The sequence below is a fragment of the Medicago sativa genome, chromosome 2, assembly GCF_051527215.1.
Source record: "Medicago sativa cultivar Bolivia chromosome 2, Bolivia_mono, whole genome shotgun sequence".
NCBI lineage: Eukaryota > Viridiplantae > Streptophyta > Magnoliopsida > Fabales > Fabaceae > Medicago > Medicago sativa.
The window spans coordinates 27,432,067-27,458,098 of NC_140750.1; the positions used below are offsets into that span (position 1 = coordinate 27,432,067).

The 26,032-nt window shown below is 36.3% G+C and overlaps 1 protein-coding gene and 1 non-coding gene across 2 annotated transcripts; one reads left to right on the forward strand and one right to left on the reverse strand.

The window, feature by feature from the left end:
* Window positions 1–9,500: 9,500 nt before the first annotated feature.
* LOC146945933 (small nucleolar RNA R71) lies at window positions 9,501–9,607 on the forward strand. The gene has a single exon (XR_015029469.1). It is a non-coding gene; the product is annotated as a small nucleolar RNA R71 (small nucleolar RNA).
* A 9,535-nt stretch (window positions 9,608–19,142) lies between these two features.
* On the reverse strand, window positions 19,143–26,016 carry LOC146945934 (uncharacterized). Its single transcript, XM_085744208.1, has 3 exons — window positions 25,931–26,016; window positions 25,708–25,797; window positions 19,143–19,554 (listed from the first exon to the last, which is right to left on the reverse strand). The coding sequence occupies exons 1-3, from the start codon at window positions 25,973–25,975 to the stop codon at window positions 19,381–19,383; spliced, it is 309 nt and encodes a 102-aa protein (XP_085600334.1). The 5' UTR covers window positions 25,976–26,016; the 3' UTR covers window positions 19,143–19,380.
* Between the last annotated feature and the right edge of the window lie 16 nt (window positions 26,017–26,032).

Here is a 26,032-nt window from a genome sequence, read left to right on the forward strand (position 1 = left end):
CAACGCGAGTGGAATTGCTCGCGGTGGCGAGCGGTGATGTTCATAGCTCGCGAGGCGAGCGATGATGCTCGCTGCGGCGAGCGATCAATGTCAGTACGGCCAGAATTCTTTTTTTCTCAAAATTTCACCTAATCTCTAGGTTCTAATCACAAAACAGCCTCTAATAATCATCCTACGGATTATCTAATGTCTGTTCACAATTTTTACATCAATTCATCCAATTTTCATCATCTAATTCATCAAAACCGCTCATTAACCCTAATTCTTAATTCCTCACAAATTCATCCTAACTCATGTTAGATGCAATCTAATGAATCACAGGTTTAATATTAGTGAAAGATAGTCTCACCCTTACCTTATTATTGCAGAAATCGCAGCTCTCTCTTCTCCTCTTCTCTTGACTTTTCTCCCCTTTTCTCAAAAAACGTACGTTCAGTAAAACTTTTCTAAACCTTACTCCTTCTATTTATAACACCTCTTCTTATTCTTTCTATTTCCTCTTTAACCACTAAACTCTTTAAATTTATAAAACAACGCCACATCTCTATATTTATTTTTATTTTCAATCTTATTTTATTAAACAATAAAACAAGTCACAACATCTCATAACATCTCTAAAAATCACATAACTTCACATAAATCATATAATCTTATAAATTACTTAATCACATAAAAATCATATAAATCACGTAAATCTCATAGATCACATAAATCATATAAACATATGCTAAAACTCATTAAAAGAATTAAATAATTAAAATGGGCGTTACAACTCTCCCCAACTTATAGAATTTTCGTCCTCGAAAATATACCTCAAGCAAACAACTTTGGATAAGACTCCAGCATCTTACTCTCAAGCTCCCACGTCAAGTTTTCACCTGTCGCTCCGTCCCAAACGACCTTCACAAGAGGTATCTCTTTGCCTCTTAACTTCTTCACTTCACGACCTTCGATCCTCGCTGGTAAGGTCTCAACCGTAAGGTTGTCCCTAACTTGCACATCATCTTTTTGGATCACATGAGATGGATTAGGAACATACTTCCGAAGTTGCGACACATGAAACACATCATGCAAATTCGAAAGATGCGGTGGTAAACCCACTCGGTAAGACACCGTTCCAACTCTTTCCGATATATGATATGGACCAATAAACCTCGGAGTCAACTTCTTTGACTTCAATGCACGACCAACACCAGTTATGGGAGTAACTCTGAAGAACACATGATCTCCCTCTTGGAACTCAAGGTCTTTCCTAAGCTTATCATGATAACTCTTTTGTCGACTCTGCGACGCTTTCATCTTTTCTTGAATCATTTTCACCTTCTCAGTAGTCTGTTGGACAATTTCTGGTCCTAAAACAACATTCTCACCTGATTCAAACCACACAATGTAGTTCTACACCTCCGACCATACAAAGCCTCGAAAGGTGCCATTCCAATACTAGAATGATAACTGTTATCGTACGTGAACTCTATCAATGGAAGATGACTATCCCAAGTTCCTCCTTGCTCAAGTACACAAACTCTCAACAAGTCTTCCAACGACTGAATCGTTCTTTCCGACTGACCATCTGTCTGTGGATGATACGCCGAACTCAACCTCAACTTAGAACCTAAAGCCTCTTGCAAACTCTTCCAAAATCTAGAAGTAAACCTTGGATCTCTATCTGTCACAATGCTCGAAGGAACACCATGTAGCTTCACAATGTCTCGAATATAAATCTCTGCCAACTGAGCTACTGGAAAACTAATATTAATCAGAATGAAGTGTGCCGACTTCGTCAATCTATCGACAATCACCCAAATCGCATCATTCCCTTTGAGAGTATTCGGCAAATTCGTCACAAAATCCATGGATATACTATCCCATTTCCACTCTGGCACATCTAACGGTGTCATCAACCCTGCAGGTTTCTGATGCTCCACCTTCGATTTCTGACAAATCAAACAAGAATACATAAACTGTGCCACATCACGTTTTAATCCAGACCACCAAGCTACTTCTTTGACTCTCTGCAAGAATCATCTTCTTCATTTCATCATTGTCTGGAATACAAATTCTACCTCGAAATCTCAACACACCTTGATCATCGACCTTAAAGTCACTATCTTCGGTCTGATTACTAACAACCAACAAGTCCACAAACTTAACATCAAATTTCTGCGCCTCTTTAATACTCTTCAAGGAATCACTATCGATCTTTAGCATTCCCAGCTTCACACTCTAGGGTGACAATTCACAGATTAAGCTCAAATCTCTAAACTGTTCCAGCAACTCAAACTCTTTAGCCATCATAGCAGACATATGCAAAGTCTTCCTACTTAAGGCGTCTACAACAACATTAGCTTTACCCGGATGATAATTTAAACCAAAATCATAATCATTCAACAACTCAAGCCACCTTCGCTGTCTCATATTCAATTCCTTCTGATCAAACAAATACTTCAAGCTCTTGTGATCACTAAACACTTCAAATCTCGAACCGTACAAGTAATGTCTCCAAATCTTAAGCACAAATACCACTGCAGCCAATTCAAGATCATGAGTAGGATAATTTATTTCATGAATCCTCAACTTTCTTGATGCATAAGCAACCACTTTTCCATCTTGCATAAGCACACCACCTAAGCCCAACTTGGATGCATCACAATACACCACAAAAGGTTCATCGGGCTTCGGCAAAATCAAAATTGAAGCCGTCATCCAACGCTTCTTCAATTCGTTAAAACTGTTCTCACAATGAACATCCCACACAAAGGTTTTACCTTTACAAGTCAACTGCGTTAACGGAAGTGCCAACTTAGAAAATCCTTCTATAAATCTCCTGTAATAACCAGCCAATCCCAAAAAGCTTCTAATCTTTGTAACTAACTTAGGAGTTTCCTATCGTGATACCGCATCAACTTTAGACGGATCAACTGCAATACCACTACCAGAAATAACATGGCCAAGAAAACTTACCTCCTTCAACCAGAATTCACACTTTGACAATTTAGCATATGGCTTCTTTTCTTTTAGCACTTGCAAGACAATCTTCAAATGTTTAGCATGTTCTTCTTCAGTCTTAGAATAAATCAAAATGTCGTCGATGAACACAACCACGAAGCGATCCAAAAATGCATGAAAAATGCGATTCATGTACTCCATAAATATACCAGGTGCATTTGTAACACCGAAAGGCATCAGCTTATATTCATCATGTCCATACCGCGTTCTAAAAGCCATCTTCTGCATATCTTCATCTTTCACTTTAATCTGGTGATAACCCGACCTCAGGTCAATCTTGCTGAACACACGTGCACCCACTAACTGATCCATCAAATCGTCAATTCTCGGAAGTGGGTACCTATTCTTTATAGTTACGTTGTTCAACTGTCGATAGTCGATGCACAACCTCATACTACCGTCTTTCTTCTTTACCTGTATATCGGCGCTCCCCAAGGTGAAACACTCGGTCTAATAATCTTCTTCTCAAGTAAAAATTCCAACTATTTCTTCAACTCAGCTAACTGGGATGCCGACATACAGTAAGGTGTCATAGACACAGGCTTCGTTCCCAGAATAAGATCAATAGAAAATTCGACTTCTCCCTCCGGCGCCACATTAGGAATTTCATCAGGAAAAACTTCTGGAAAATCGCATACCACTTGTAGCTTATCAATCACTGCTTGATTCTCAATAGACAAAGATGCCATCAAGGAAAACATCAAAATTCCATCGCGCTCTAATTGCTTCAGCTGCTTAGTAGACAAAAACTCTGCTCCACTTTCTTCTTCAGCAGAGGAAAAATATACCGACTTACTAAAACAATTAATGTGAACATGGTTGTACTCTAACCAGTTCATACCAAGGATTACACTCAATCCACTCAAAGGTAAACAAATCAAATCAATTTCAAAATCTCTACCAAACATAGACAAAGGACATCTTAAACAAACAAGAGAAGTAGTCACCGAACCCTTAGCTGGAGTTTTGACAACCATTTCTCCATTCATATCAGACATAGCAAGACCCAACTTAGAAGCACAATCAAAAGCAACAAAACAATGTGTAGCACCAGTATCAATAATAGCAACTAAGCTAGTATTATCAATGTAACAAGTACCTCTGATCAAACGATCCTTATTCTCCGTTTGAGTACCAGCCAAAACAAAAGCTCTCCCAGTGGTCTGAGCCTTCTTCGGTTTCTTGCATTGAGACCCAATATGACCTTCTTCGTTGCAGTTAAAGCACACAATATCCTCATGCTTACACTCTATAAGTGTATGTCCATTCTTGCCACAACGAAAGCGCCGTTTTATATCCATAGTACAAGCATTACTCTTATGGTCTTTTTCACCACAAGAGAAACAAACAACCTCAACAATCGCATCCTTCTTATTCAGCCTCCTCTCATCATTAACTCTTTGCTTCCCTTTATCAGCAGGAGCACTGTAAGGCTTCGGGCGACTCTGCTGACCGTTACCTCTCTTATCATTCACAATCTTGTAATGAGCTTTCGTATCTTCCTCATAGATTCTACAGCTACTCACTAACTCAGAAAAGATACGGATCTTTTGGTAACCAATGGCCCGCTTAATGTCAGCACGCAAACCATTCTCAAACTTGATACACTTAGAAAACTCAGCAGTCTCAGCAGTATAATGTGGATAAAACTTAGCCAGCTCCACAAATTTTTCACATACATGTTATCTTGCTTCAGCTCTAGAAATTCAATCTCTTTCTTCCCGCGGACATCCTCTAGAAAGTAACTTCTTAGGAACTCCCTCCTAAACACAACCCAAGTAACAACAACACCATCTTGCTCTAAATTAGGTGGGAGACTCACCCACCAGTCATCAGCTTCCTCAGCTAGCATGTGCATACCAAAACGCACCTTCTGATCCTCCGTACATTGCATAACTCTGAAAACTATTTCAATCTCTTTGAGCCATGCCTGAGCACCATCAGGGTCATACCTTCCTTTGAAAGTAGGGGGATGATTCCTCAAAAACGTCTCCAACATCCTCACTTCAGCATTAGCACCAGCATTAGGATTAGGCTGTTGCCCCACAGCTTGAGCCACATCTTCCAACGCAGCAGCAATAACAGCATCATTTCTTCCAGCCATTTTCTTAGTTCTCTGCACAACATGATAATGGTATTCCAACTGCTAAACGACACAACTCGACTCAACTAATTGACCGGACGAACCGACCTGCTCTGATACCAATTGTAACACCCCTTTTTCCCAACATAAAAATTTCTTAATAAAATCAGAGTAAATCATCTCAACGGAATGTCACATTTCATAAAAATCGTAAATGGATTAAATAAATATTTATCCTTCAAATATATAACAACATAGTCTTTAAAATCTCGCAGCGGAATCATTTCAACGTCATAAATAGTCGTTGGCACTAAGGCCTCACCATAAAAGTCTCATAAATAGTCTAAACATCATAATTAGTTCAATCCGACAACTTCATTAAAAATCTCATAAGAATATACGTAAAGATTAGGAAAACAATGTCAAAACTCCCATCCCGTTACGTATCAGAGCACCTAAAGACACAATGTGAGGAGTCCACTCACGACTACGCCTAATCTTGATTACCTGCAAGTTACTTATACGAAGAGCAACATTTTCAAGCAGAAAGGGTGAGATTTCTCAAACAATAATATTAAACAGGTAACTCATTAAATACATTTAACAACATAAACTTCATATAATTCAACTATTATATTAAAATACATAGTTAATCATCAATCATCTTAGCAATATATATCATATAACAATCATAATCATCGTCACATAACATCATACAAATATTTCATCACATAACATCTTAATCATAACATCATCACATATCACTTCGTTAAAGTATCACAATTAACATCTTGACTCGACAATGCATCAAACTCGACTATGCAACTCCTAATGTCTTAAACCATCTTGAATCATCTTAGACATCTTGATAATGCAAATGCATGTGGTACCAATACAGGGCATCAAGCCCCCAACATATATGAGCGTAAATAGGCTCTTCAGGGCATCAAGCCCCCAATAAAAGTGAGCAAAAGCTCCAGGGCATCAAGCCCCCAACGTAAATTGAGTAAAGCTCCAGGGCATCAAGCCCCCATCTTTAATGAGTATGCAATGGACTCAACTTCCTACAACTTAGACAACATCATGAAAATCTCTTATAATTCCATTAACATGGACAACTTCTTAAATCTTTACAACTTAGACGGACATATGACATTAAATGGTCAACAACAGCAAAACAGCAACAAATGCAGCACTCATAAATTCATATCATAACAACATCGTAATTTAACAGCATCAAATGATAGTTAACAACATAAACATCACATCAACATAAGCTTCATAAATAACACATAAAGTGCATATATAACAATTTCACATCATTACTAATTTAGTCCTTCTAACTTAGTCTTTCAGGCCAGCTTCTAATAACTTAAACATCATTCATTCCCTACTCAAGGTCCATCTTTAAGCTACATGTGCGAAAGTATCGCGATAAATTAAATTGGGCAGAATGGGCTACTTGCTCGCTGCGGCGAGTGGGATTGCTCGCGGTGGCGAGTAAACATGCTTCCTGGAGTCTCAAAAGGCTTGCTCACGAGGTGAGTGGACTTGCTCGTGGTGGCGAGTAAAGAGGTTGCTCGCAGTGGCGAGCGGTGATGTTCATAGCTCGCTGCGGCGAGCGATGATGCTCGCTGCGGCGAGCGATCAATGTCAGTACGGCCAGAATTCTGTTTTTCTCAAAATTTCACCTAATCTTTAGGTTCTAATCACAAAACAGCCTCTAATAATCATCCTACGGATTATCTAATGTCTGTTCACAATTTTTACATCAATTCATCCAATTTTCATCATCTAATTCATCGAAACCGCTCATTAACCCTAATTCTTAATTCCTCACAAATTCATCCTAACTCATGTTAGATGCAATCTAATGAATCACAAGTTTAATATTAGTGAAAGATAGTCTCACCCTTACCTTATTATTGCAGAAATCGCAGCTCTCTCTCTTCTCCTCTTCTCTTGACTTTTCTCCTCTTTTCTCCAAAAACAGACGTTCAGTAAAACTTTTCTAAACCTTACTCCTTCTATTTATAACACCTCTTCTTATTCTTTCTATTTCCTCTTTAACCACTAAACTCTTTAAATTTATAAAACAGCGCCACATCTCTATATTTATTTTTATTTTCAATCTTATTTTATTAAACAATAAAACAAGTCACAACATCTCATAACATCTCTAAAAATCACATAACTTCACATAAATCATATAATCTGATAAATCACTTAATCACATAAAAATCATATAAATCACGTAAATCTCATAGATCACATAAATCATATAAACATATGCTAAAACTCATTAAAATAATTAAATAATTAAAATGGGCGTTACACCAACAATCACGCCTATTCTAATGGGTGATTGCCTTTGGAACCCTTGAAGCTCGAAACTTTATGTATCTCAAGGTTTTCTTGACTATTCTCATGTTTCGCAATCCTTGTCTAAATTCACTTGTTCAAATATCAAAGCTCCGCGTTCACTTTATGAATTGATATTTGAGATGATGAATTAACAATTATCAAACCCTCCGCGTTCACTTCCACAGTTTGATAATGGTTAATTCATGTTAAAATGGTGAATTTAGATTAGAAATTAGGGTTACATAAAATTAAGGTTTAAGGTTTGTTCTGATTACGATTGTGTCATTTAGACTTATTCAACAATCCCAAGACAAGAAAAATCTACTCACTCACGTTCATTGTAGACATAGAAGAGAAGAAGAAGAAGAAGAAGAACATAAAATTAAATAACAATAAAATAAAGGTGAACTTTTATTCCAAGAACAAAAGATGAATTGTTGTGATAGCTAGCTACTCTATTTATAGTCTTATGTCGACTTAAAACCTAAGCAACTAATTACTAGAATGTTCCACAAGAAACTAATAGGTAGCTTGTCTTTGAAGCAAAAGCAGCAAAAGGTAAATTGGGGGCGTGTCAAGCTTCTATTGGTTGGCTTCATATTTTCGTATCAAATCTTCATATTTTGGTGAGGGATCTTCAAATTCTTTGCACAAGATATTTTTGTGTGAGATCTTCATATTTTTAGCATGAATTCTTGCACAAGATATTTTTATATGAGATCTTCATATTTTTTGCATGAATCAACTCCAATTCTCCTTTCTTTTGCTCCGAGACTCCATCTTTCAAATATTTGTTCCTAAAATATAATAATATGCAACTGAAGTAAAATAGCTCTAAAATGATATAATATTAAAATAAAATAAACTTAAATCTAATTAAAAAGGACTTAAATATTATATTAAAACTAACTAATTATCTATCCTATACCCAATCTTTCAGAAAGAGACAATGGCATCAAACTAACATTCTCTCCCAGATCACACATGACTTTCTCAAAGGTTTTAGATCCTATGACACAAGGTATGGAAAATCTTTCTAGATTTTTAAGTTTAAATGGCAATTTGTTCAAAAGTATTTCAATAAAATTCCTAAACTTGTCATCTAACTTTGATTTAACAAAATCTTGTGTTAATGGAATTTTAGGCTCATGATGGTGAAACATATGACTTATCATTTTCTCCTATGGCTTTCTCACCTTGAGGCTCATCACTCCCTATCTCTCCTTCATTGTTCATAGCTTTGACAACAGAGTAATCTAATTGTTTACCATCCCTAAGAGTAATAGCACTTATTTGGTCTTTGGGGTTGGTTTCAGTTTGACATGTAGGAGAGGAAGCAGCCGCTTGTTGGGCTACTTGAGAGATTTGAGTTTCTAGCAATTTTTGGTGAGTAGAAATGGAGTCCACTTTAGATGTAAGCTTGACAACAGAGTCATTCAAAAATCCAATTTGATTTTTAAGTTCTTGAAATTCCTTGGATTGATCCATAACATAATTTTCTAGTAAAATTTCCAAGCTGGATTTTTGAGGGACTCCTTGGTTGTTTGCATAATCGGGCGGTGCTGTTTGTTGTCCAAAGGGATTTTGAGGTGTTTTGTTATAAAAAAATTTGGTTTGGCCTCATCCCTTGATTATATTTATCATAGTTTAATTACTCGGGACTTTCAACAACACTTCCTAGTTGGTATTCAACGCTAGTATGGCCAATTATTCCACAAAATTCACATGGTCGTGAAACAGGAGTAGATGTGACAACACTTACACTTAATTTATCAAATTTTTGAAAAAGTGTGCCCACTTAGCAGATAGATGATCAAGGGTAGAAATTGCATACATATCTGCCTCTTTTTTAGAGGGTGAAGGAGCAACATTAGTGATGTCCCTTTCGTAGGTCCACTGATAGTGGTTTTGTGCCATGTCCTCGATCAAAGCATATGCTCATGTGTATGTTTTATTCATCAAAGCTCCACCTGTAGCTGCATTAACATAGATTTTTGTGGTACACAAAAGACCATTATAAAAAGTGTGAATAATAAGCCACTTCTCTAAACCATGATGGGGACAAAGTCTAAGCATTTCTTTGAATCGCTCCCAAGCATCGTAAAGAGATTCCCCATCCTTTTGAGTGAATTGTGTGATTTGATTCCTTAATTGAACAGTTTTAGAATAGGGAAAGAATCGGGCAAGAAAAGCTTGCCTCATCTGGTGCCATGAAGTGATAGAACCAACTTCCAATGAATGAAACCAAGCATTAGCTCTATCCCTTAAAGAAAAAGGAAAGAGGCGCAGCCTTACGGCCTCTTGGTTTGCATTCAAGGTTCCACTGAGTCTTAAAAAAGTAGAAATATGAAAATTCGGATCCTCAATGGGTGATCCGGAAAATTGATTTTGCTGCACTAAGTAAATAAGTGCAGGTTTTATTTTAAAATTATTACCAACTGTTGGGTACACAATAACAACATATGGCTCATCTGAAGATGGGATTGCATACTCTCTAAGAGTGCGCTCCTCAGCCATATCGATATTATTTTGTGTTTCCAAGAAGGTACCGGTAAAAAGAATGAAATAGACAAGATAGAAGAAGAAAAAAAAAAGAATATTTTATTAATATATATATATATATATATATATATATATATATATATATATGTGTGTGTGTGTGTGTGTGTGTGTTTTTTTTTTTTGGTCTAATCGTTAAATAAAATTAATCAAATTGCAATAACTCCCCGGCAACGGCGCCAAAAACTTGATGGGATAAACAGCAAGTGCACGGTTTACCGTTGTAGTAATGAAAAGATATCGTTCCGTCAGGGAGTTATGAATTCAATTAACTATCAATAAGGATTAGAAAAGAGTTTTAGATTAAAGTTTGGATTTTTAATTAAAAGAAAAGAATAAAAATAAAAGAGCCTTGGGATTATTGGTTCATCTAAATACAAGTCCTTCACAAACAAACCCTTAAATTTATAACTTTACGTTAGACCTAATTTCTAAAGACAAGTTTCTCTTTGGCCTATCACATCTCCTATCGGTCTCAGTGAGTGTGTTCCTCCAACAACCACGCCTATTCTCATGGTTGATTGCCTTTGGAACCCTTGAAGCTCGAAACTTTATGTGTCTCAAGGTTTGTTAGACTATTCTCATGTTTCGCAATCCTTGTCTAAATTCACTTGTTCCAATATCAAAGCTCCGCGTTCGCTTTATGAATTGACATTTGAGATGATGAATTAACAATTATCAAACCCTCCGCGTTCGCTTCCACAGTTTGATAATGGTTAATTCATGTTAAAACGGTGAATTTAGATTAGAAATTAAGGTTACATATAAAATTAAGGTTTAATGCTTGGTTTGGTTTGATTACGATTATGTCATTTAGACTTATTCAACAATCCCAAGACAAGAAGTGTCTACTTACTCACGTTCATTGTAGACATAGAAGAGGAGAAGAAGAAGAACATAAAAGTAAATAACAATAAAATAAAGGTGAACTTTTATTCCAAGAACAAAAGAGGAATTGTTGTGATAGCTAGCTACTCTATTTATAGTCTTTTGTCGACTTAAAACCTAAGCAACTAATTACTAGAATGTTCCACAAGAAACTAATAGGTAGCTTGTCTTTGAAGCAAAAGCAGCAAAAGGTAAATTGGGGGCGTGTCAAGCTTCTATTGGTTGGCTTCATATTTTCGTATCAAATCTTCATATTTTGGTGAAGGATCATCAAATTCTTTGCATAAGATATTTTTGTATGAGATCTTCATATTTTTAGCATGAATTCTTGCACAAGATGTTTTTATATGAGATCTTCATATTTTTGGCATGAATCAGCTCCAATTCTCCTTTCTTTTGCTCCAAGACTCCATCTTTCAAATATTTGTTCCTAAAATATAATAATATGCAACTGAAGTAAAATAGTTCTAAAAGGAAATAATATTAAAATAAAATATACTTAAATCTAATTAAAAAGGACTTAAATATTATATTAAAACTAACTAATTATTGACTCATCAGAATGATGCCTAGTGGAGCGGTGGTCGTCTGGAGAGACGTTAAACACTCAACATCAGCCTGGAAATGCAGTGGTAAGAATACTCATGATCAGTCTAGAGAGGCAGAGGCAACAATACTCATGATCTACCTGTTGAGGTGGTGTTTCAAGGTTGAAAACATAGTGGGATGTATGCATTTGCTAGTTGAGGTAGAGTGCGCTCATCTTGAGGTGGAGTTGAACACACCGGTAATGGTACGACTATGGAAGACCTTGAGTGCTATACTCTAGTGGTGAGCAAGGGATTTCTTCATGAAGACGGAAGGCATTCCGGCGGTTGAAGAATGTATAGCACGGCTTGCGGGATTACCCTAAAAAAAGGCCAAGGGTGATTGGATGCAAGGAGATCTTCAAGGAAGCGGGAGATGTCCTGTGTTAAAGATGTTATGGTGAATGCTTGTGGAACTACCTAAAATTTCTAGTGTAGTTGGACTGCAATGACCTTCGAGAAGATGGAAGACATTCCGATGGCTGAAGGGGTTAAGGTGTATACTTGTGGATTACTCTAAAAGCCTAGGGTGATTGGGCACAAGTATATCTTCAAGGAAGCGGGAGATGTCCTGTGTTAAAGAAGTATGGTATAGTCTTGTAGAATAACCTGAAATTCCTAGTGTAGTTTGATACGAGGATCTTCGAGAAGGCGGAAGACATTTTGATGGCTGAAGAGGTTAAAGTGTGCACTTGTGGAACTACCTAAAATTCCTTGAGTAGTTTGGACACAAGGATCTTTAAAAGGGCGAAAGGCATTCCGATGGTTTAAGAGGTTAGATTGTAAACTTGTGGAGCTACATGGTGTAGTGGGAAGCAAAGGAAATAGCATCAATGGTGGTTGATGTTAAATTAGCATCATCGCTGATTTGAAGTCAAGGTGGAGAATTGTGAGAGTTAACTTAAAATCAGGTTCTATAGGAATCGTGGCATGATTGAAGGGCAACGTGGCACGATGGGATGTTTCTGTTATGAGGCAAGTCACTGGAAAAAACGTGGCACGATTGGATCGTAACGTGGCACAATGGTGTATTGGCAGCGAATAACAGAAACATATTTTTGGGTGCATATTTGTTCCAAATTTTAAGTGATACTTTTACTATAAATATAGACCTTGTATCAAACTAAACTCTGCGATAGAGGGGGCTGAAACAATGGTTTAGAAAGGAAACAACAAAACTAGGGTTTGTATAGAGTTTGTCTCTTGGGAACAAACACTAGGGTTTGAGGGTTGATTCACCTTGGGAAACACTATTAGGATTGAGTCTTGGTTACGGGAAGAGATTGGGGATTTGGGTAGAATTAGGAGGGATACTTATTCTTGTAACCCATTGATATCTCTTTTTGTAAAGTTACTCATCATTACTCACCAGGTCAATTTGGACCGAACTGGGTCAACAAATTCTTTTGTGTTCTTTCTTCTTTTCTCCTGCTGTTTTCTACTCCTGGTTGTGCTTGGATGCAAGGAGACCTTCAAGGAAGCGGGGGATGTCCTGTGTTGAAGATGTTATGGTGAATGCTTGTGGAGTTACCTAAAATTCCTAGTGTAGTTGGACTGCAAGGACTCTTCGAGAAAGCGGAAGACGTTCCGATGACTGAAAAGGTTAAGGTGAATGCTTGTGGAACTACCTAAAATTTATAGTGTAGTTAGACTGCAAGGACCTTCGAGAATGCGGAAGACATTCCGATGGCTGAAGTGTTTAAGGTGTGTACTTGTGGAACCACCTAAAATTCCTTGAGTAGTTTGGACACAAGGATCTTCAAAAGGGCGGAAGGCATTCCGATGGTTGAAGAGGTTAGGGTGTAAACTTGTGGAGCTACTTGGTGTAGTGGGAAGCAAGGGAGAGAGCATCAAGGTGTTGATGTTAAATTGGCATCATCACTAATTTAGAGTCAAGGTGGAGATTGTTGTGAAAGTGACTCAATATTGAAGAAATTGGAACTCTGGAAGCAGAAAATCGGTGGCCGATTTTCAGGGCTCGGTGGCAGAATTTGACCTGTTTTTTTTGGGCTTCTGTTTCGTAATTGTCCCCCATCTTTCAATGGTGAAGGGTATGATTATTGGAAAGACAAAATTAAAATTTTCATTGAGGGAATTGATTGTGATATTTGGGATGCTATTGAAAATGGTCCATTTATTCCCACTCATTTAGTCAATAATGCTGTGGTGAATAAACCAAGATCCCTTTGGACCAAAGATGGAAAGAGAAATGTTCAATACAATTTGAAAGCTAAGAACATTATTACAACTGCATTAAGTGTTAATGAATTCTTAAGAACATTATTACAACTGCATTAAGCGTTAATGAATTCTATCGCGTATCAAATTGTACAACCGCCAAGGAAATATGGGATACCCTTAAATTGACCCATGAAGGTACTACCGAGGTCAAAACGGCTCGAATGAACACATTGACTCATGAGTATGAATTATTTAGGATGAAATTGGGAGAAAGCATCCAAGATATGCAAAAACGATTTATCCATATAATTAATCATCTCAGAGCTCTTGGAAAAACTTTTAATAACGAGGATTTAATTAACAAAGTTCTTAGATGCTTGAGTCGAAGTTGGCTACCGAAAGTGACTGCTATTTGTGAATCTAAAGATTTATCTTTTATGTCTTTGGCTACTTTGTTTGGAGAATTGCAGGAACATGAGCTTGAATTGAATCGTCTCATTGATAGCGAAGAAGGTGAAAAGAAAACGAAAGGTCTTGCTCTCAACGCTAGAATCAATGAAAGAACTTCATTCAATCCAAAATGCTACAAGTGTGGTGAAACGGGTCACATAAAATCCAAATGTCCTTTAAGTCAAAAGAGATATACAAAAGGAAAGAGGTCTTATATTGCTTGGGATGACAAAGATACAAACTCATCCGATGAATCGCAAAATGAAGTAGCATATTCATGTTTCATGGCAAACCATGAGGAAGATGAGGTAAATTCTATTGAATCTGAATATGACTTAACTTATGATGAGTAATTTACTATTTGTAAAGAATTAAATGATGAGTCAACTAAACTTAGAAAAATTGTTTCTACCTCTAAGAAAACTATTTCCACTCTTGAATCAAAAATTGGCACTTTAAATAAGGAAATAGTAATTCTTAAAGAGAAACAAGTTTTTGTAAGTGAAGTATCTTCTTGTACCTCTTGTGAAAATAAAAAGGATAATATTTTGAAGTGTGATGATTGCAATATTTTGAAAAATAAAATTGAGGATTTGCAAAACACACTTGCTAAATTCACAATGGGAAGAGAAAACTTGAACATCATTTTGGGAAATCAAAAGGGAACTTATAATAAAGCCGGTTTGGGATATCATCCGAAAAATCATGAAAAACTTTTTAGAAAATTCTTTCTCCCAACAAAACCTCAAGTTCCCCTTTTGTTAAATTTTTTTATTGTGGAAGAGAAGGTCATACATCTTCTATTTGTAATATTAGAAAGAACAATGGTATGCATGAGAAAGTGAAGTGGATTTCAAATGGCACATTGTCTAAAACTAACTCACAAGGACCCAAAATGATTTGGGTACCAAAAGTCAAAACTTGATTTTGTTTTATAGGTGTGCTTGAAGGCCATGAATTAAAAGTTGGTACAATTATAAAGGTTATTCAAAGCACATGGAGGGGAGAGATAAAGAAGTTCTCCTATTATTACAAGAATATTGGCTATGCATCATATGGTGACTTTATCAAAAGTTCTTCTCCAAAATGAAATTGCAAATTCAAGAGAAGCAAAAATGGTTCATTCTTTTCGCTTAATTTTTATTTTATTTTTTGCTTTCAATTTTCCTGAATATATGTCTTGCCATGATTGTTTCTTTCCCGCTTTTTGATAATGCCAAAAGGGGAAGAGTTATGTGATTTGCATGTTTCAGGGGGAGTAGATTTTAGTTGTTTGCATATAGTGAGGGGGAGATAAATCTGCACTTATCTCTGTCATATATTTTATTATTGATTATTATTGATCTAACCCTTTCATTGAGCAAATCACTCCAAGAGATGTTTGTCATTATCAAAAAGGGGGAGAATGTGAATATATTCATTGACATAATTACAATGGTTTTGATGATTGACAAAAGAAGTCCTAGAATAACAAAGATGCAAAAAGCGGAAAAGAAGATTCAAGCTTTCTAGTCTTGGATTTTATTTTTATTTATATTAGGACTTTATGTAAGTAGTAGAAAAAGCTCTCATTAAAATAAATCACACACTCGCAATGATTTTTTTAGATGAAAGTGATTTTACATAAAAATATATTTTTGCATGAAAAATCATAAGTTATCATGGAAATTTTTTTGACCATTAAAATCATTTTAGCATGCATTTGTTTTGTTCTCTAAATTGTAAACAATATGTTGATGCTTTCAAAGGAAGATGCTAACCATGTTTTCAAAGGACGAATATAATTGATTATGATTTCTATACAATCAATTTTCATTAAAATTGTTTCAGCAAGCTTCCTTTTCAAATAAATGTAATCGATTATAATGTATTACATAGGTCATAGGCTGCAACGTGATTTGTTTTCATAACAAAACTAGTTACAAACCCGTGCTTCGCACGGGTTGAATTACGTATTTTTTTTTTAAAATTGCTCTAAAAGAGAATATTCAAATTACAAAACATTGTCATTCTTCTTAAATTTGAGAACGAAGTTTGCATAATAAGAATTTTGGTTCTTCATTGTCTAATGCTAGTCTAGTGAGGAAGAAAAAAAAAACCATAACTAAGAAACACTTATTCTGCTAGTTACATAAACTGATATTATTCCCTTGATCTCAGCTTGAAAAAGAAAAAAGCGAACAAACATGCACAACATTAAATAACTTATGATGCAAGTCACTGAAACAAACACTATTCATATGAGCAAAGAAAAGCACACAACGAGTTTCGACAAATCACAAATGTTTTAACTGCTCATACTCATATACCAAATATTTAGACTATCAAACTATAATTAAGGTTTGAATAAATTGAGTTGATGGTTTCAAGTTCGCATCTTCGTCACTTGACCGAAATGCATACTCGACCAACACAAGGTGAGATGCCAATAAAATAAAATTAGTGTTCGATTATTCACACCATCTAACAAAGAAAATGTTAGATCCTCGTTTGCCTGTATAAAGGGCGGATTCTCTTCTAAGATGATGATTTCAGGACTCAAAATTCAATGCCTTATCTACTCTACCCTCACTTATTAAAAAATTACAAATTTGTAAAATTTATTGTAAGAGTAAATACTTAAATAAAAAATTGGCCAGGGATACAATGAACCAACCCCAAATGCGTAAATACCAGGTGATCAAATCTTATCTCCGGCATACAACTATCACTCAAAAAAAGGAATTGAGTACTTCATCGGAGCCTTCTACTTACTATTACAACAACATGGTTTATGGATTCTCAATACAGCCTTTGAATGCTTTCAACCATTCGGCACCAATCGCCCCTGAACAGAATAATAAAAACATATTGTTAGCATGTTTCTCTGCGCGGATGACTATTTTGGTTTTAAAATTGTGGGAATCAGATGATTTAACTCTTAAATTGGAGAACTTCAATCAATTTAATCCCTCCAACAAAATATCACTTTTAAAAAACATCCATCAAAACTTATGAAATGTCTCCATATTAGCTTCTCTCTTGCATATAAAGAGGACACCATAAATGTACCTCCCTGCAATGTATATCAGTCTTCGAATGCATGACGAACTATTCTTGCAAATTGTCAAAACAGTTTTTCTAACTCCATCACTATATTTATATATGTATAAATAATGAAAGGGTTAATGAAAAATCTCATTGTTTGGAAGTTTACAAACTTATCAAATGGAAGAAACAGAGAGTAGTCATTCCCTTTTCGAACCCTCATTTTTTTTTGTTCCCTTTCAAATTGCAGGTTATAGAACCTATAAAGAAACTTTACATTTGTGACTCTTCCACTTTGTTCAATCAATTAATCATCCAAACAGGGAGAAGAAGGGATACATATCCTTTCCATTCCATCCATTCCCTTATACATTTTTCATTAGTATTACAGTTCCCCATAGGACCGGTTAGAGCAGGCATTTTAACAAACCATTTCTAGCAAATTCATGGCGATTTTAAGTCCCAAAAACTTGAAGTCATGTTGTGACAGCAAGGAGAAATGCACACTGTAAATAAGTCTAAATTATTGTCAAATAAAAAAGTCAAAATTATTTTTCCCTTCTCCATTGTCTCAATCTACCCAGCACAGTTGGAAAAAATCTAACACCAAATTTATACTAAGAACTAAACTGTATTTTTAGATTCAATTTCACAAAATAAAGACATCAATGCATCAACAGAGTAATATTACCTCGGATAACAATATCACCAAGTCCAAACATTGAAAATGGCCTTGTAGAATCTGTTGTGGGGAACAAAAGCGGCAAAACAATTTAATTAACAAAATTAGAAAGAACTTCATAAGTTTTTTTTATCAGATAGTTATCATGGCCAGTAGACTACAAAAATTAACACGATCGTGTATAAAAATTACAAACAAATATTTCCATTGCACTCAGCAAAGATTTTAACCTTGATTGGAGCATCAAATGATTTCGCAACGCTAACCATTACAAAAGTGAAGAAAACCCAGAAAATGTCATATACAAAAAGACCAGCCTGCAAAATATATGAATGTAAAAGAGTAAAAAATGAAGATTTGAGCACTACCAAGTTCAATTTAAAAGAAGGAAAAAAAAACATACCAAGATAATGGCACCATTCTAATAGAGAATCTATGTCGAACAATACATTTGAATCAATTAAAATTGCTGAAGAATCAAGTAAAAAAGATTGAAAAAGAGTTGAAGCATATAACAGACCAAGTTACAATGATTTCATAAAAAAAAAAAAGAGAGAGAGAGGATAGCCTGCGCATCAAGTTAAAGGTAGATTGCTGCATCAAATCGCGGCATCAATGGTGGAATGAATACATCAGTTACACTTCTTCTCAAATTGTTAAAATTTCAAACCAAATTATATCAGCAGTCATATTGTTTCTCTCTTTGTGAATATTATGTGACACTTGTTATTAGATAGAATAGCACATCAAGCAAAGGTAGATTGCAGCGTTAAGTCGCGGTGTTAATTACAGTAATGAAGATTGATTTACAATCATATACCAAGTTTACAAACTTGTAGCATTTAGATAGAAATTTAATTTATTTTTCTGTGCCCATCTTCTACAGAATAAGCTTAATTTGTAAAAAGGTATTGTTCCATTTCAAACCAGGAAAGTGAATACCAAAAATATGCACAAAACATATTTATTGGTTCAATTAACAACCATGAGTTAATAAAAGAAATGATTGACAGGCAAAATCATACACTCTTTCAAATTTCAACACAATATACTAATTCAACTGTGGAACAATTGTTTGATGTGAATCCAAAAATATTAAACCTGTTAAGGACGATTAAATCCAAAACTCCGTTCTTTGGATAAATTATCTAAATATCATGATCAAATTTTTTCAAAACATTCTTGCAGTTGGCATAATTTCCTCCCAACCAAAGATGGCAATCCAAATTCAGTACTTTGAATTCGTAAAATCTCAACAATCTTAACCTGATATGTAAACCGCTTAACATTAGATGCAATTGATGGATTATAGAGATAACAAAGTGCAAGAACACATTAGCATAATTACATGCAACTTATTTAATTACATAAAGTTAACTGTGGCAAGTTACACTGCCAAACTTAATATATTACAATCAACCAAAAAAGCCACATCTGTTGCATAATCCAGAACCATTCCGCAAAGCATCAAACCACTATTATAGAGCATAGATCAAATAACTTCGCACATTAGAATGGCATATCCTCAAAAAGGCAAGAAAACATGTAACTGATCACTCCTTGTCAGTGCATTTAGCCAACTTAATGGAAGATAACTGCGTTGGATCACAATCGTTAGATGCAATATTTCTTTTACGCTTCTCAGCAAATGAACGTCTTGCAGGTTCTGCAGAAATGCGCCTACCACTTTGATCCAGACCACTTTTCCCACTCACAGAAACAGACCCCTGTTAACACAAGAGCGAAAAAAATCTAGTCATTCTATACAGCAAACTGTATAAATCAAGATCGAATTTAATTCTCTTGCAATTAAAGTTCACACAAAATATAAGTACTAATCATTGATCAAATATCAAAGGGGTATTATTCTTCCACAAACAATTTCCTTATCAGTCACATGTGAGTACTAACCAAGTTAAACCTTTCAGAAGCCAGACCTATATATGAGTCACAACCTTTCAGACATTGAGCAGAAGTATTTCCAGACCCTCTGCCTTTTGAGTTTTGCAAAAAAAAAAAAATGAAGTTGATTAGTTGTGACTGATTAACTTGATTAGTTGTGACTTTGATTTCCAGACCCACTGCCTTTTGGGTTTAACTTGATTAGTTGTGACTGATTAACTTTGATTCCAGACCAATTACCTTACCAGTATTAGAACTGAAAATATGTTTATTATATCATATTATGTGGTGAGAATGTACATTTATATAGGTAGTAGGAGTCTCCTAGTTAACCCCTAATTAATAAGGAAGATTAATCAACACAATCAATACAATAACTAGTGGAGTTAAAACTAAATAGTCACAATCTTTTCAATATCTCCACTAAGTACTTGATTAATTATTCTAACAGTCCCCCTTCAAACCGAGGGTGTCACAAACCCTCAGTTTGTCTCTAAGATAGATGAATCTAGCAGTGGACAAAGGTTTAGTGAGAACATCTGCCCACTGATCTTGAGCAGGCACATGAGAGACCACCAGCTCCTTTTTGATAACCTTTTCTCTGATAAAGAAAATATCAAGTTCCATGTGCTTTGTTCTTGAATGAAGCACAAGATTGTGAGCTAAAGAGACTGCACTCAGATTGTCATAAAAGATTTGAGGGACTTTACTTTTTACTTGTAGTTCCTTAAGTAAAGACTGTATCCAGATTATTTCAGCAGAAGCTTGTGCAAGACTTCTGTACTCAGCTTCTGCACTGGATCTAGCAACAAGTGTTTGTTTCTTTGCCCACCAAGATACCAGATTAGGACCCAAAAAGATGCATGCTCCAGAAGTACTTCTTCTGTCATCAGGGTCTGAAGCCCAATCAGCATCACAAAACCCCGTGATTGCAAGGGGCTCAGTAGTACTGGCAGGTGTGAGAAGTAGGCAATGATGCAGAGTTCCTTGTAAGTATATAAGAATTCTTTTTACTGCTTTCCAGTGCTCCTCCTGAGGTGCAGATAGAAACTGACACACCTTGTTCACAGAGAAGGAGATTTCAGGCCTTGTAATAGTGGCATACTGCAGAGCACCAACTATAGACCTGAAGTAGGAAGGATCAGAAACATTGTTGGAACCAAACTTTGATAATTTTGTGCTGGATGCCATAGGTGAGGCCATACTGTTGGCATTTATCATGTTGGCTCTTTGAAGCAGATCTTTGATATATTTTGATTGGGACAAGAGTAGAGAACCTGATGGTGAATGGTGAACCTCTATGCCAAGAAAATAGTCCAGTTTTCCCAAATCCTTGAGAGAAAATTCTGAGTTAAGCTTATGCACCAGTTGTTGAATGGCAGTGGTAGAATTCCCTGTGATGATAATATCATCCACATATACTAAAATAAAAATACATTGAGTTTTAGTATGTAGGGTAAACAATGAAGGGTCACATCTGCTTGACTTAAAACCAAAGGTAAGACGAGTTGCTTTGAGTCTTTCAAACCAAGCTCTAGGGGCCTGTTTCAATCCATAGAGTGCCTTATTTAGCTTACATACCAGGCTCTTGTCAGAAGCTTCAAAACCAGGAGGCTGCTCCATGTATACCTCTTCAGTAAGCAAGCCATTGAGAAAGGCATTGTTTACATCAAGCTGTTGGAGAGGCCAATGTTGAGTAATGGCTAGAGTTAAAATTGTTCTCACTGTGACTGGCTTAACAACTGGTGAAAACGTCTCTGTAAAATCAAACCCAGCTTGCTGATGAAACCCTTTTGCAACCAGGCGTGCCTTATACCTATTGACAGTACCATCAGGGTTCTCTTTGACTCTGAACACCCACTTGCACCCTATAGCATGTCTGTTTGCAGGAAGAGATACAAGTGTCCATGTTTGGTTATTCATCAGGGCATTAAACTCATCTTTCATAGCCAGATGCCACTTAGGATCTTTTAGAGCAGTTTTGTATGATGTAGGTTCAACATGGGTGAGTAAGAGAGTAGGATGAAGTCTGGGTTGGACAATACCAAGCTTACCTCTTGTTCTCATAGAATGAGTGTTGTTAGGATGAATTCTATGAGGAACAGGAGGAGGAGACACAAGACTAGCAGAGTGAGAGTCAATAGTGGCAGCAGAAGACTCAAGAGAGGAGTTTTGTGAAGGAGAAGGAGATAAAACAGTAATGGGAGTGGGATGTAGCACACTCATAGGTGTGGATGAAAAAGTAGGACTATGAGATGTATTTGAAGAGTTGACAGGAGTATGAGTAATAGGGGATGCAGGTTCAGATTCAATAGATGGAGGGTGGTGAGCAGACAAACCTGAACCAACAGATGAAGAAGAATGAGAGTTTGAACTAACAGTTGAGACAGGTGTAGGTAAGAAGGTAGACAAAGTTGGACCATCTGGTTTAACATGGTAATTTGATTGAGAAGGAAACAGTTCATGGAAAGGAAATTTTGCCTCATTAAACACCACATCTTTGGAAACAAATATTCTACCAGAAGCATCTAGACATTTGTAACCTTTGTGATGACTGGAATACCCTAAGAACACACACTCCTTGGAATGAAAATCAAGCTTGTGAGAGTTATAGGGTCTTAAAAATGGGAAACAAGCACACCCAAAACTCTTAAGAAACTTATAATCTGGAAATTGGAAATTGAGTAAAAAGAAAGGTGACTTGTTAGCTAAAGTTGGTGTAGGCAGTCTATTAATGAGGTAAGTGGCTGTGAGAAAAGCATGATCCCAGAATTTGAGGGGCATTTGAGCATGGGATAAAAGGGTGAGGCCTGTTTCTACTATATGCCTATGTTTCCTTTCAACAGACCCATTTTGATGGTGAGTATGAGGACAGGTGAATCTGTGTGTGATTCCAAGATCATTAAGATATTTGGTGAAGGGTAAAAACTCACCACCTCCATCAGTTTGAACAGATATGATTTTGTGGTTTAATTAAAGCTCAATCATAGTCTTAAAGTTCTGAAATGTGTGGAGTGTGTGGGATTTAAGTTTCAAGGGAAATATTCAAGTGTATCTAGAGTAGGCATCTACACAAGTAAGAAAATATGTATATCCACATGAGGACTCAACAGGTGCAGGACCCCATAAATCACAGAAAATTAACTCAAGTGGTTTAGTATATGTCATTTTAGATGCATAGGAAGGAAGTCTATGAACTTTACCAAGACAACAAGCATTGCAAAAATCTGAAATATTTTTATTTGGTAATTTGACATTACAAAGTTTGATAATGCTTTGAAGCACCTCATGATGAGGGTGTCAAAGCCTACTATGCCAAATGCTATACAAAGAAGGAAAGGACTTAACAGAACTGCTAGTTGAACCATTTGATAAGTGTTCAACATTATTACACTGAACATTACTAGAGCTGAAACTGTGATTGACTTCTAAAGGAGTAAAAGTTGAAGAAGTATATTGAGCTGAAACTTTATTGCTGACTCTAGGAGTATGGCAGATAGGAGCAGGAACCTTGAATGACTTGGTGTCCTCAAACTGATACAGGCCATCAGGTCCAAGAACACCTCTTAGGAGCACCTTAGAAGAGTCCTGAGATTTTACAAAACAATGATTAGCATGGAATTCAAAGTAAACATTATTGTCTTTTGCAAACTGACTGACACTAACAAGATTCTTTGTTATAGAAGGAACAAACAACAAATTATTTAGTTTTAAAGTAGTAGTAGGGTGTAAGGGAGAAGGAAACTGTAATGAACCAATAGAGGTGATGGCCAAACCTTGTCCATTTCCAATATGGACCTGATCAAAACCTGAAAGAGACATGGAATCCATGAGGTTGGATGCATCAGGGGTGACATGATGGGTAGCACCTGAGTCAGGGTACCAGACATTGTTGAATGAATTGTGTGGATCTGAGCCAGTTAAGAAGGCCTGTGGAGCTTGACCTCTCTGATTCCCAACCTGAGACTGTGTAGGAGGCCTAAAAAACTGTCCAGAATGCTGAGGACGTGACATGTTTTGAATCCATACATTTGGAGGTGCACCATAGCCTCCTAGTGAGCCATAGGAACTGTAGTAATCATACTGTGGGGCAGAGAAACGGTAGTGACAATAGCTTGCATCATGACCAGTTTTTGAACATATTTGGCACTGAACATTGGATCTTCCACCAAAACGGCCACCTCGTCCTCTGAATCTACCACCAAAACGGCCACCACGTCCTCTGAACTGGCCATTTCTTCCTCCAAAATTAGGGTTAGAGTTAGGAAACTGATTGTTTCCAGTGCCATCAGTATAATTGTGGTTTTGAGAATTAGGACCATGAGATTGGGATTCTGAATTTGCAGTTTTAGTGAGATTAACTGAAACAGGTTCAGCGATAGCAGCTTTCTTGAACTTCTCATTTCTAGATTCTTGTGTGAGAAGCTGAGATTCAAGTTCATCTAAAGAAACAACCTCAGATTTCGCATTCACACTAGCAACAATAGGGTCAAACTCTTCAGGAAGTGCTTCAAGAACAACTTCAATTAGGTCCCTGTGAGAGACTGGATCTCCAATTGAAGCAAGAGACTCTGAAATTGCGCGAATTTGAGCAATGAATTCAGCGACAGTGCGTGAACCTTTCGTAATGGATCTAAGCTCAGATCGAAGTTGACGCGAACGCGTCTTCATCTGCGTGAAGCAGTAACTATGAATCTCATCCCAAACCTGCCACGAGTGGCGAAGGAGAACGAATCGCGAAAGTAGCGAAGGCGAAATTGTTGAAAGAATCAAGGTGCAGAGCAATGAATCTTGTTCTTCCCATTCAGTGTAAGCAGGATTCTCCGTTCCTGCTTCGCGTGCTGCATCTGTGAGATAAACCGGTGGAATCTCAAGTGAAATCACAAATTTCACCATCTTCGTTCCGCGAAGAACACCTTCGACTTGTTGCTTCCATTGAAGGTAGTTTGTATCATCAAGCTTAACAAAAACTACTTGTTTGAAGGTTTTGGATGCTGCAGCAGTTACGCGTTGCGCATCAGAGGGAGTAGGAGAAGGCGTAGCAGAAGACATGGCTCTGGATCAAGAAGCTCAAGATACCATATTAGAACTGAAAATATGTTTATTATATCATATTATGTGGTGAGAATATACATTTATATAGGTAGTAGGAGTCTCCTAGTTAACCCCTAATTAATAAGGAAGATTAATCAACACAATCAATACAATAACTAGTGGAGTTAAAACTAAATAGTCACAATCTTTTCAATATCTCCACTAAGTACTTGATTAATTATTCTAACAACCAGACCTATATATGAGTCACAACCTTTCAGACATTGAGCAGAAGTATTTCCAGACCCTCTGCCTTTTGAGTTTTGCAAAAAAAAAAAATTTGACCTTTCAGAAGGTTTTTATATGCCTGTATTGAGTCCTCCTGCTCAATGTTAGAAATACTTCTGCTGTGATATCACCCCAATTAGGACCTCATGTGGAAGTGCCTGCACTAGGTAAAAGTTTCATTCCCAGCTTTAAGTAATTTTAACATTACTTTTGTGTCGGTATGATGTCATTTTCTTGCTTCTGTATGAAAAAGCGAGATTTATGATCTATGTTTAAGTCACACTTGTGACTGATTCAAAGTGCCAAGGAAACCAATCTATCATAACTCATCACATGCATACTTCTGCTATCCTATACAATCCTATAAATAGATCAAAATCATTTCAAACGATAATGTTGACATACCATAGGAATGGGAACTGGTTTCAAGCATTCGACAGAAGAAGTCATCTCCTCAACTTTCACGGAGAGTTGAATTATCACAGACAATATTCTATAACAACATAGAAAACAAAACATTATTTACAAAAATATATATCGCAGAATCAATATAACTTACTACCACTTCAATAAATCATACTAATCGAACTATCCAAATCAAACATTAAGCCGTGAACTATTAACTAAAAACATACAGAAGAATAATATTAACATACCTCAGAAACTGGAACTGATTTGAAGCATTCAACATAAGAGCTATCTTGTTCAAGTTTCACAGACTGAGTTGAATTGTTACCGACAATATTCTAGCACAACACAATTAAAATCAAAACAAAGGTCAGAAAAAATAAATAACAAAATCAATAAAACCTACTACCACTTGAATCAAATATTAAGAAAATGAGAACTCATTAAAAACATGCAAACAGTAAACCATACCACAGCAACTGGAGTTACTTTTGAACATTCAGCAGGAGCACTCATCTTCTTAAACTCTAATGATTGAGTTGGATTATTATTGACAATATTCTATAACAACAA